This window comes from Oncorhynchus nerka, linkage group LG24, assembly GCF_034236695.1.
Source record: "Oncorhynchus nerka isolate Pitt River linkage group LG24, Oner_Uvic_2.0, whole genome shotgun sequence".
NCBI lineage: Eukaryota > Metazoa > Chordata > Actinopteri > Salmoniformes > Salmonidae > Oncorhynchus > Oncorhynchus nerka.
The window spans coordinates 47,748,208-47,759,265 of NC_088419.1; the positions used below are offsets into that span (position 1 = coordinate 47,748,208).

The window sequence follows — 11,058 nt, forward strand, 5'->3', positions numbered from 1 at the left end:
ACACAAAAGAAGGAACCTTCTCTCCCATCTTCACCCTTTTTTGCTCTCTCTCTTTGAGGTAGCCTAGCCTGTAGTCTAACTGCTTGTATCTTGCTTCTATCCTCTCCTTTCAATCCCTCTCTTCCCCACCCACCTCCGGCTGCTCTGTGCTTCTGGACTAACCCCTTCCCCCTCGCTGCCTTTTATTCTTTCCTTCCTACCCTTCCACCTCGTGCCCTTTACTCTCCGACACCATCCATTGCCCTTGCCTAGCTGCCACCAAGGGCTTGGAGGCCCGCCGTGACTCTCTCTTCTGTCCAGACGAGCTTGACTCGCTCTTCTCCTACTTTGACACCTCCGCCAAGCTTAGGAGCAGTAAGTACGGCTCTGTGTGTTCCGCTCTCCACCTCCCTCCTTCGCTCCCTCCACCCATCTGTACTCACCGCTCAGGCTGTCGACTAATACCCATTCCATCCCCCTCACACAACCCCAATCTCACTCTCTAAATGGATAGTGCAGTCATCTTGAATGTATTGGTGTGGAGCATACCATGTGTTCCTCTCAGGGTTGTCTCATCACGTGGTTGTGGTCAGTGACTTGTTTATGGGTTATTGTGGCTGTGGGGTCAGCCGGGAAATGGCTTCACTGGGTGTGGCGGCCAAAGTGCTCTGAATTCTCTAACCACTTGGTTGAAGTTGGTGAATGTGTGTGCGCTGCTGTGCTGTTGTATAGTGATTGTGAGTGATTGTGACTGTTTGGTCCCCCGCAGTAAGAAGTGCGGACAGTGGCATCCAGAACAGTGCTGATGGGAGTAGGGAGATGCTGGCCACCATCCCTTCCACGAACAGCTTGGCTGAAGCAGGTAAGACACATACACACCAGCCTGATGAGTCTCACTTGTACCCAGCATATAGTGAAATATAGCTAGCTGTTCAATAGCCCTATACATGTGCACACATTGAAACTAGAACACCATACATTATTTAAATTCCTTTATTTAAATATATTCCTGATTTGCCATGACAAACAACAATTTACACCTTGATAACCCTTTTACTCCCTCTCTCTTTTTCTACCCCACCCCTAGAAGCTGCCGAGGCACCTCCCATGACTATGCCTGCCACCCTGCCCCCTCCGTCGCCCTGTAAGGAGGTGGTGATATTCTCGGAGCCCAAGGAGTACTCCCCGGGACTGCAGCTGTACTGGGCCTCGTGTGCCCGCAGCCTGCCTGACATGGCCGAGGCCCTGGCCCATGGAGCGGAGGTCAACTGGGTCAACACCGATGACGATAAGAGGACCCCGCTCATCATGGCTGTGCAGGGGGTGAGGTGGATGGATAGGATACTTGAGTATTGTGGACAAAATCAAATTTATTTGTCACATACACATGGTTAGCAGATGTTAATGCGAGTGTAGCGAAATGCTTGTGCTTCTAGTTCCGACAATGCAGTAATAACCAACGAGTAATCTAACATAACAATTCCAAAACTACTACCTTACACACAAGTGTAAAGGGATAAAGAATATGTACATAAAGATATATGAATGAGTGATGGTACAGAACGGCATAGGCAAGATGCAGTAGATGGTATCGAGTACAGTATATACATATGACATGAGTAATGTAGGGTATGTAAACAAAGTGGCTAGAGATACATGTATTACATAAAGATGCAGTAGATGATATAGAGTACCTTATATACATGTGAGATGAATAATGTAGGCTATGTAAACATTATATTAAGTAGCATTGTTTAAAGTGGCTAGCGATATATTTTCCATCAATTTCCATTAATTCCCATTATTAAAGTGGCTAGAGTTGAGTCAGTGTGTTGGCAGCAGCCACTCGATGTTAGTGGTGGCTGTTTAACAGTTTGATGGCCTTGAGAATAGAAGCTGTTATCAGTCTCTCGGTCCCTGCTTTGATGCACCTGTACTGACCTCGCCTTCTGGATGATAGCAGGGTGAACAGGCAGTGGCTCGGGTGGTTGTTGTCCTTGATGATCTTTATGGCCTTCCTGTGACATCGGGTGGTGTAGGTGTCCTGGAGGCAGGTAGTTTGCACCCAGTGATGCGTTGTGCAGACCTCACTACCCTCTGGAGAGCCTTACGGTTGTGGGCGGAGCAGTTGCCGTACCAGGCGGCGATACAGCCCGACAGGATGCTCTCGATTGTGCATCTGTAGAAGTTTGTGAGTGCTTTTGGTGACAAGCCGAATTTCTTCAGCCTCCTGAGGTTGAAGAGGCACTGCTGCGCCTTCTTCACAACGCTGTCTGTGTGGGTGGACCAATTCAGTTTGTCTGTGATGTGTACGCCGAGGAACTTAAAACTTACTACTGTCCCATCGATGTGGATAGGGGGGTGCTCCCTCTGCTGTTTCCTGAAGTCCACAATCATATCCTTAGTTTTGTTGACGTTGAGTGTGAGGTTATTTTCCTGACACCACACTCCGAGGGCCCTCACCTCCTCCCTGTAGGCCGTCTCGTCGTTGTTGATAATCAAGCCTACCACTGTAGTGTCGTCCGCAAACTTGATGATTGAGTTGGAGGCGTGCATGGCCACGCAGTCGTGGGTGAACAGGGAGTACAGGAGAAGGCTCAGAACGCACCCTTGTTGGGCCCCAGTGTTGAGGATCAGCGGGGTGGAGATGTTGTTACCTACCCTCACCACCTGGGGGCGGCCTGTCAGGAAGTCCAGTACCCAGTTGCACAGGGCGGGGTCGAGACCCAGGGTCTCAAGCTTGATGACGAGTTTGGAGGGTACTATGGTGTTAAATGCTGAGCTGTAGTCGATGAACAGCATTCTCACATAGGTATTCCTCTTGTCCAGATGGGTTAGGGCAGTGTGGTTGAGATTGCATCGTCTGTGGACCTATTTGGGCGGTAAGCAAATTGGAGTGGGTCTAGGGTGTCAGGTAGGGTGGAGGTGATATGGTCAGGCTTGGGGAGTGTGTGTTAAATGGACTGTTCCTTTTCTAAACATCTGTCACCTGTATGCGTGTGTAAATTTGCATTTCATACCTATTATTCCAGGGCTCTTTGGTGACCTGTGAGTTCCTTCTCCAAAATGCGGCCAACGTGAACCAGCAGGACGCCCAGGGCCGAGGACCACTTCACCACGCCACCATCCTGGGTCACACTGGGTCAGTCTCCCCCTCACACTACTTACCACTACCACATTGTCCACTTTTTTACTAGGCCCCTCTTATAGAGTAGACATTAGAGGCCTGTACAAAAAAAACAGCTCTAGCATTAAAAGTCTGTTATTCCTAGACGATTTCACTTGGCTTAATAAAATTATACTGCTTCTTTGACTCCATCTCAGTCATCTGACCTTTTTAATGTGATTTGGTTTAGATTAAAGCCATTATGTCGAGCCTCCGCTAAGGCGGTTTGTAAATTATTTGACCATAATAGACCAGGGTAGTATTTGAGGTTATTTGTGTTTGAGGTTAATTGTAGTGACCCAAGTTGACAGTCTATGATCTTAGTTAATGTTGGGGTAAAATGTATTGGTTCCTTTTGAATTTCTTTCTCCAATACAGACAAGTGTGTTTATTCCTGAAACGAGGAGCCAATCAGAAAGCGGCAGACATTGAAGAGAAAACGCCACTATCCATGGCAGTGGACGCTGCCAATGCAGACATTGTCACATTGTGAGTGTCGTGCCTGTTGGCCTTTTTTAATAGAATATATACAGTAGATACTAGATATGTAAAGTGTATTTATTTTTAAATGGTATAATGGATATCTGTAACCTTTAAATAAAAGCTAACATTCTGTGTTTGTATCATTAAAATTGTACACAGGTTGTCAAAAGAATTAAGTGACTGTTCTTTCCCCATATCAATCTCTTAACTTTTGTTAAAATCTCGCTCCCCCCTCCCTTTTTCCCAGGTTGCGATTGGCCAAGATGAATGAGGAGATGCGGGAGGCGGAGGGGCCCTACATGCAGTCAGGTCAATATTCCACCAACAGCCCCACCGAGATGCAATACAGGAAGTGCATGCAGGAGTTTATTAACCTGCAGCTGGATGAACCCTAGAGACAGTAGAGCCCCAATAGACAGACAGGAGTAGCATCATATGTTTAATAAAGCAGACATTTGATGTCCTGTATTGTTGTTCAATACCTCTATGAAGACTCAGGTCAGCCAGGTGGTAAGCTAAGCTGCATCTTGTGTCTGGAGAAAGGTGCTAGACTTTTATTTACATGACCGGGGTCAAAGCCATTAGCCGTAGAGCCAGTGTTTTGACTACTGAACAGCTGAAGACTCGCTGCTCCTTTGAAGTCGTGGCTGTTGTTGTCTGATGCGTTCCAACTTTCAAACAGCCATGTCTTTATTAGTTGCAATGTCTATTCAAAGAGAACTTGCAACAGAGGTCGTCATGACTATCAAATAGCAGTCACATCAGGCAATAATCCTGACTTTTTGAATGACAGTTTTGACCATCAGACTGTTGAGTAGCTAGCAGTGTCTTGCCATGCACCAGGTGTGATTATTAGTGATTTACCTTAGGGAATATTTATATGCGTATTCCTGATATGCTTATGCAATATTTCAGTGTGTTACATGCTTGTATGTTTTCCACAGTGAGTCTTAAACTCCTGTGTAAAAGACCTTGTCTTGTTTGACATTTTTATCGTTACAATGAAGTATCAATCTTGGCACATTTTACGTATGAATTTTACTTTTGTGAAATTGAGTTCGGAAAGAATCTATTTTAAAACAACAATTGGATCCATATTTAGCATACAAATTGTTGTAAATTATGTATTGTACATACATTTCTATATCATAACAGTATTAAGCAGAATAGGAAGTAAGGTTGAGAGAGATTCTCTGAAGCGGTCATGTAAAACAACACTGGGTTGAGTGCTGTGGCTTCTGTGCTTGCGTCCTTGTATGAGTTTTTTTGTATTGTGTGGTATTTTATACACCGGTTTTAATTATTAAGCTTTGATTTGATTTTTAGTCTACCTGGTTACAGTATGATGCCTGTCAAAATTGAACATTTTCCCCCACTGGGAATCCTGTTCTTTGTCTGACCTTTGACAACATTAATTGACTGTCCTTAATGTTAGCTGACACTATTTAGGGTGCGAATTTAAGTTTAGATAAGGGATATCAAGATGGTAGAGGGCAGTAGTATAGAAAAGTATCCATATTTACAGCATTTTACCACATGCTAGTTATATAATTACCTTAAACTTATTGGAGCTTTAAAAAAAAAAGTTAACTGAGAATGTCAATATAGAACATTGTGAAGCACACTCGAGTATTGTTGGAAAATAATGAATGAATGAAATGTACCCCTCTTTCATCCTTAATCTCCCCGCTCTCGTAGTCTGTGCCCCTGGCAATGCCCCCGGGCCAGATGGGTAATTTAAACAGGACTAAAAGCACTTTCATCAGACCTCATCATTATTGACGCATCAGACTGCTCCTAAAAGTCTATATAAGACTCCCCTTAGCACTTACTGAGTACTACTGTACCCTGGCCAAAGGGGATGGATATCAGCTGAGAGAGAATACAGAGACTACACTGTGTATCCAGTCAGCCATGTCACTGTATGTTGAGCAGGTTGTCTGATATATGTCAATGGTGGTCTCATGTACCATGTAGTCCTTCTCTGTGACCAGCCAGTGCGTGTGAGTGTGCACTGAGGAGATTGAGTATCAGTTAAAAAAGTGATTTTAATGATTGTGATGAATAGCGCTGTTCCTGAAAAGTTTTGTCTAAAGGCCCTTTGTATGTCGGATTCAGTTTGACGATTATCACGTCACACTGTGCAATGTTACCAAATTGGCCACGTCAGTAGACGTAGGCTACATCAACTGCATCGGTGTATTTGATCTGCACGTGAACCAGCACACTGCTTTTCCGCAAGTGAAGTGAGTTCGCGAAAAACTGGAAGTATGCCAACTTTATATGTCCAAACTCTTTCCCAAAATAAATTGGACGCTGTGGTAGAACGTTTATTTTGATTGCCGATTTTCTGCCGATTGCGTGCATTTATCAAAATCCCGTCATGTAAACAAGATTATTAGGGAAATCGCATGCACAGCATGTACATGTTTAAATAGAACAATTATATTAATCATTAGTGCTGGCTGTGTTCCTATTGGTCTGTCACCGTGGATCAGCTCGTAACACCAGCCACACTACAGGATAAAGGCAAAAAAAATTGTACTGAGCCTACGACCGCACGTAGTGGTACTTAATTGGCAGACCCTACGAGCCAAGACGCCCGACAATAGTTTACGACCTAAGAATTTGCCCACGACTTGGAAACTTTGTCGGGGGCGACAAAATCATGACATAAGATTAGTAAAATCGTACTGTCTGGAAAGGCCTTAAGGCTAGAGTTTGCAGTGTGAGTCTTGACAGGGTAAGGGGAAACAACTTGTGCAATTACCTCTGGTGGCCACAAGAGTGCTGCATTTAGAAATCCCCCCCCATTCACTGAATGAGTGGAATATACTGAGGGCTAACAGTTGCGTTTGAAAAGCAGCCTTAGGTGACAGCATGTTGCTCTTTGGACTTGACGTAATGTAGGCTACTGGATATTGTTCCTCCATTTCAAATGTGTTTGGCAATTTCTCACTATGTAGATTCAGTCAATGACCATAGATTATTGGACCTGTAACAAGGATACTTGATTGAATACGACTGTCCACGTACCGTTTTCCTCAATATAACTTCTGTCATGCTTTAAAAATGCAATGTGAGTGATTATTATTGCCTTAAGGTCAAGAGCAAATACAGTAGTGTTGATTACAAAGACAATGCTTTACACTTTGTTAGTGAAGGAACCTGAAGTGTATGAACGTGTTGTAGGGAAGGGATCCAATTGAAGTGTGGAACGAGGCTGACTTGTTACTTAGTCTTTCTTTAACTTCACTTTTCTTTGTTCTGTACTGTTCTCTTTTTTCCTCTCTCCTCCCCGGAGTTTGTGCCTTTCTTCTGTTCTCTTGTTTCTTTTGGGTGCTGAGGCCAACACAGCTGTATTTTTGTACATAAATCCTGCACTTTAAATACAATACAGTTGCTAACAAAAACTAATCGTCATAATTTTTTCCCGCATCACAATTCACTGCAAAGAGAGGGCTCCTTACCTTGGTATTGCTTCAGGCCTTCACACTGCTCAAACATTGTGGTGCTGCTTCTTTCTTTCATTCTGTCACCGCTTTCTCTCTACTGAGCCAGTGACACTAACAGGTATGGACAACTTTCTATATTTCTTTCCCTCGCTCTTCAACCCCCTCACCTGTATCATGTGCATGCATGTCTGTGACAACTGTTTGAGCTCTCAAACTTTCCTTCCGCAGTCTTGCATTGTATTATACAATAGCAACTTGTTTTCTTCTCTGTAAGTCTCTGCTAGTCTTGTACTTACACTGTAATAGTTTACTTTGTACTTGCAGGAGATGAAACCTACCAAGACATTTTCCAGGACTTTTCCCAGATGGCGTCAAACGACCCGGAGAAGCTGAACCGCTACCAGCAGTACGACTCGCAACAGAGGCCATGAGGGAGGGAGATGCTACAACTCAGGAGGACCCACTTGGAAGTGTGCAGATAGGTCCGGAATTCTAACGGGGTGTGCTCAGCACCAGTATCAGAAGGCCGTTTCTCCAGAACCTCAATGGCGAAGGTGTCTGTCATGTAGCGTTTTTTATTGGTTTTCATGGTCTACATTTTTACCCCTAGAGTAAAAAATACATTTCAATGTAGTGTTTTGGTAGCATGTTTTCATAGCATTGATCTATTGTATATTAAGCTACAAGCGAGATTCATTATGTCAATGTTAAACATTAAGGTTAATGGTCATCCCCCAGGTAAACATATCCTGCCATCTTACTTAATTGCACAAGGTCCCACTTTCCTAGTCTTAAGTCATCACTGATGTTTACAGTGAAACTTTGAAGTGTGAGTCGATGTACAGTGCACGTTGCTGGTGTGTCACTCTTCCGATAAAAGCCCATAAATGTGGCACATGCAAAGATTGATAGTGGGTGATTTTAGGTGTAAAAATTGATTGTCAGATTCTCCATGTTGGACACCAGACTAGTTATCTGTTTGTGAGGGGATTGGGGGGTAGTCAGTAGTGTTTTTGTTTTGTTGTGTAGGGGAAAACAAGCCGTATGTTGTTTAAGAGTATCATTTCATATTCAATCTCATGTTGGGATTGAACCCGGAAGCCAGTCGCACCAATGTGTCGGAAGAAACAAGTCAGCGTGCATGCACCCGGCCCACCACACGAGTCGCTAGAGTGCGATGGGACAAGGACATCCCGGCTGGCCAAACCCTCCACTAACCCGGACGATGCTGGGCCAATTGTGCGCCGCATCTGTCGCGACCGGCTGCAACCCAGGTCTGTAGTGAACGCCTCTAGCACTGACTTAGACCGCTGCGCCACTTGGGAGGCCCTGTGTTTGTCTGTTTCTGTATGTTCATGTTTGAGTTTAAGTACCCGCTGTTTCTGAAATGCTCACTATTATATTTCAAGCTCAAGTATTTTTGCCTCCTGCTCATTGGATAGCAAAAAACAACACCTACAAACAATCAGTGTAGATGAAGAGGAGGAGACCAGTAACCTTTTACTGTACTGGGCAAAATCATGGTCACCTTAAACAAAAGTATACACCTCATGGTTATGGGCTTTCAAAAAATACACCTGTACCATGTCAGAGTTTAAAAGTATTAAATTGTGTTTGTGTCCCAATATTTAACTTTATATACACATCACAGAAGACTGAAATATAACAAAACTGTTTGAGATACACCAGATTTTTGTTTTGAATTATGAAAAAATTAACATTCCACCCATGAGGCCAAAGGTGCTTTTGGTCATAGACTGCAGGAAAGTGCCACAGAAGGATTTCTAAGCCTTGAGACGGATTGCCATTGAGGGTGAATGGGCAAGACAAAAGATTTAAGTGCCTTTGAATGGGGTATGGTAGTACTGTAGGTGCCAGGCGCACCGGTTTGAGTGTGTCAAGAACTGCAACGCTGCTGAGTTTTTCACACACAAATGTCCAGTATGTATCAGGAATGGTCCACCAACCAACCACTTGTGGGAAGCAATGGAGTCAACATGGGCTAGTATCCCTGTAGAATGCTTTTGACAAATTGAGTCTTTTCTGAGGGCAAAGGGGGTGCGGTGCGACTCAATATTCTGTCGATACATACTACTGTCAATCTTTTTGGCATTGCATTTACAATACGAAGAGCTCTTCAGCCCATTATACCTGGTGCTAACATGCTTTCTGTGTCCGTATCAGCTCCACATTCTGATTATGCCCACATTTTTATACCTAACAATTAAAATGGAGTGTGATCAAATTTTCATGACTACCTCTGGATGTAACATTTCTTTGACTCTCACCTGTAAAAACCCACCCACTGAGCTTTCATCCAACCAATCAATTCATCCCTGACTGTCTGGAGGTGGTCAGGAAGATATGTTCTTTAAATTGTCTATACCCGTCTAAAAATGTGGGCACAATCAGAATGTGGACAAGATCAGGACACGTTATGTGCAGGTATAAACGGGGCTATACTTAATACAACATGGGATATCTCTTGTACAGATTTTGTATATGCCTACGTTAAATATAAAGTAGTGGTACCAGAATAATTAAATATCACTTGTAAATGCTGTTCATTTTCTTATTGTCTTGATATTCTCTCTCCCTATACCACTCATGTATACTATCCATGTAATTAAGGACTATATTATATTAACTGCAAATAGTGGACTGAAAATGTATTGCTGATTGTTGAATTGTTTGTTTGCTTTGTCAGAGATTTTATAAATACATTTTCCATTGCGATTTTGTCTTAATGAATTTCAACAACAATTACAGCAATAATTAAAGGACTTTATTATACACACAATTGAGTTTGGCTTCCATATTAAATGTCATGTCCTCATTTTATCCCTGATACATAGATGTTATCGGTTCCTTCTGAGAAATGTCACCCACTCTCTTCCAAGCAGAGTCCTTACCTCATGAAGGATTTATGTTCCTCCATGGAAGGCGGGCGAATACAAACAATGCATGCGTCTCAGCCGCACCAGCGCCTGACTTAGAGGACACACAAGCAATTTGGATGAAATTATTGAATAACGTGCACATTTATTTTATAACGTGAGCGGTGTGGTCAGCATGTTATGGGAGATTCTGGAGCGGCACCTGAGATAGCCTTTTCCACCACCGTCAACAAAACACCAAATAATGGAATTTCTCGTGGAAGAATGGTGTCGCATCCCTTCAATAGAGTTCCAGACACTTGTAGAAACTATTCCTGGGGTGTCAAACTCATTCCATGGAGGGTATCGTGTCTGCAGGTGTTTACTTTCAATTAAGCCCTAGACAACCAGGTGTGGGGAGCTTTTTACTAATTAGTGACCGTAATTCAACAATCAAGTAAAAGGGAGGCGCAAAAACTCACACACACTCGGTCCTCAGTGGAATGAGTTTGACACCTGTGATCTACGCCAAGGATCATTGAAGCTGTTCTGGTGGCTCGTGGTGGCCCAATGCCATTTTAAAGACACTTCCGGTTGGGGTTTCCTTTACTTTGGTAGTTACCTGTACATCCCTGATGGCTTACCCACTTAAATAATTACACTTCGTTTATTTCACATTGTGCAATAATGTAAGGCATCCAGTCCTCTATTCCTCCGATGAGCTATGGTGTGTTTAGTCTGTTCCAAAACTATTGTCCTGGAACACATCACAATATGTACTGCTATCCTGGTCACATAACTGTATGTGCTATTGGCAATAGAATTACATCTGCTGTGTAGGCCTGTTACTCAGTTCATTTTTTGGTACTGTATGTAAAAAAAAAAAGTAGTTTTGAAAAAACAAAACCAGAATTTGTGAGCCTGGGGAAACGGTTATTTAAGAGCATGAAACCATAATGCAGACTCAGCCTGTATAGATGTACCTGTCGAGCTCTAGACACAGTTTGTGGTGGTTAAGGCCATCTGTCCAGTCTACCCAGCAACAGGTCCTAGATCCTAGGCTTTTTTTGGAGAAGTCTGCGCTCGGCTCCCCTGCAGA

The 11,058-nt window shown here is 43.4% G+C and overlaps 1 protein-coding gene across 3 annotated transcripts in view; it reads left to right on the top strand.

Moving 5' to 3' along the window:
• Positions 1-9,883, top strand: part of LOC115108059 (arf-GAP with coiled-coil, ANK repeat and PH domain-containing protein 2) — a 114,613-nt gene extending 104,730 nt beyond the window's left edge. For 2 of the 3 annotated variants that reach the window (XM_065008930.1, XM_029631980.2), the window contains exons 18-24: positions 253-354; positions 749-841; positions 1,067-1,302; positions 3,012-3,121; positions 3,524-3,634; positions 3,876-3,937; positions 7,408-9,883. In XM_065008930.1, coding sequence (XP_064865002.1) covers positions 253-354; positions 749-841; positions 1,067-1,302; positions 3,012-3,121; positions 3,524-3,634; positions 3,876-3,937; positions 7,408-7,514 — 821 coding nt within the window. In that variant the 3' untranslated portion in view covers positions 7,515-9,883. The remainder of the gene's footprint in view (positions 1-252; positions 355-748; positions 842-1,066; positions 1,303-3,011; positions 3,122-3,523; positions 3,635-3,875; positions 3,938-7,407) is intronic. The other variant, XM_065008931.1, reaches the window with a different exon arrangement.
• Positions 9,884-11,058: the final 1,175 nt, after the last annotated feature.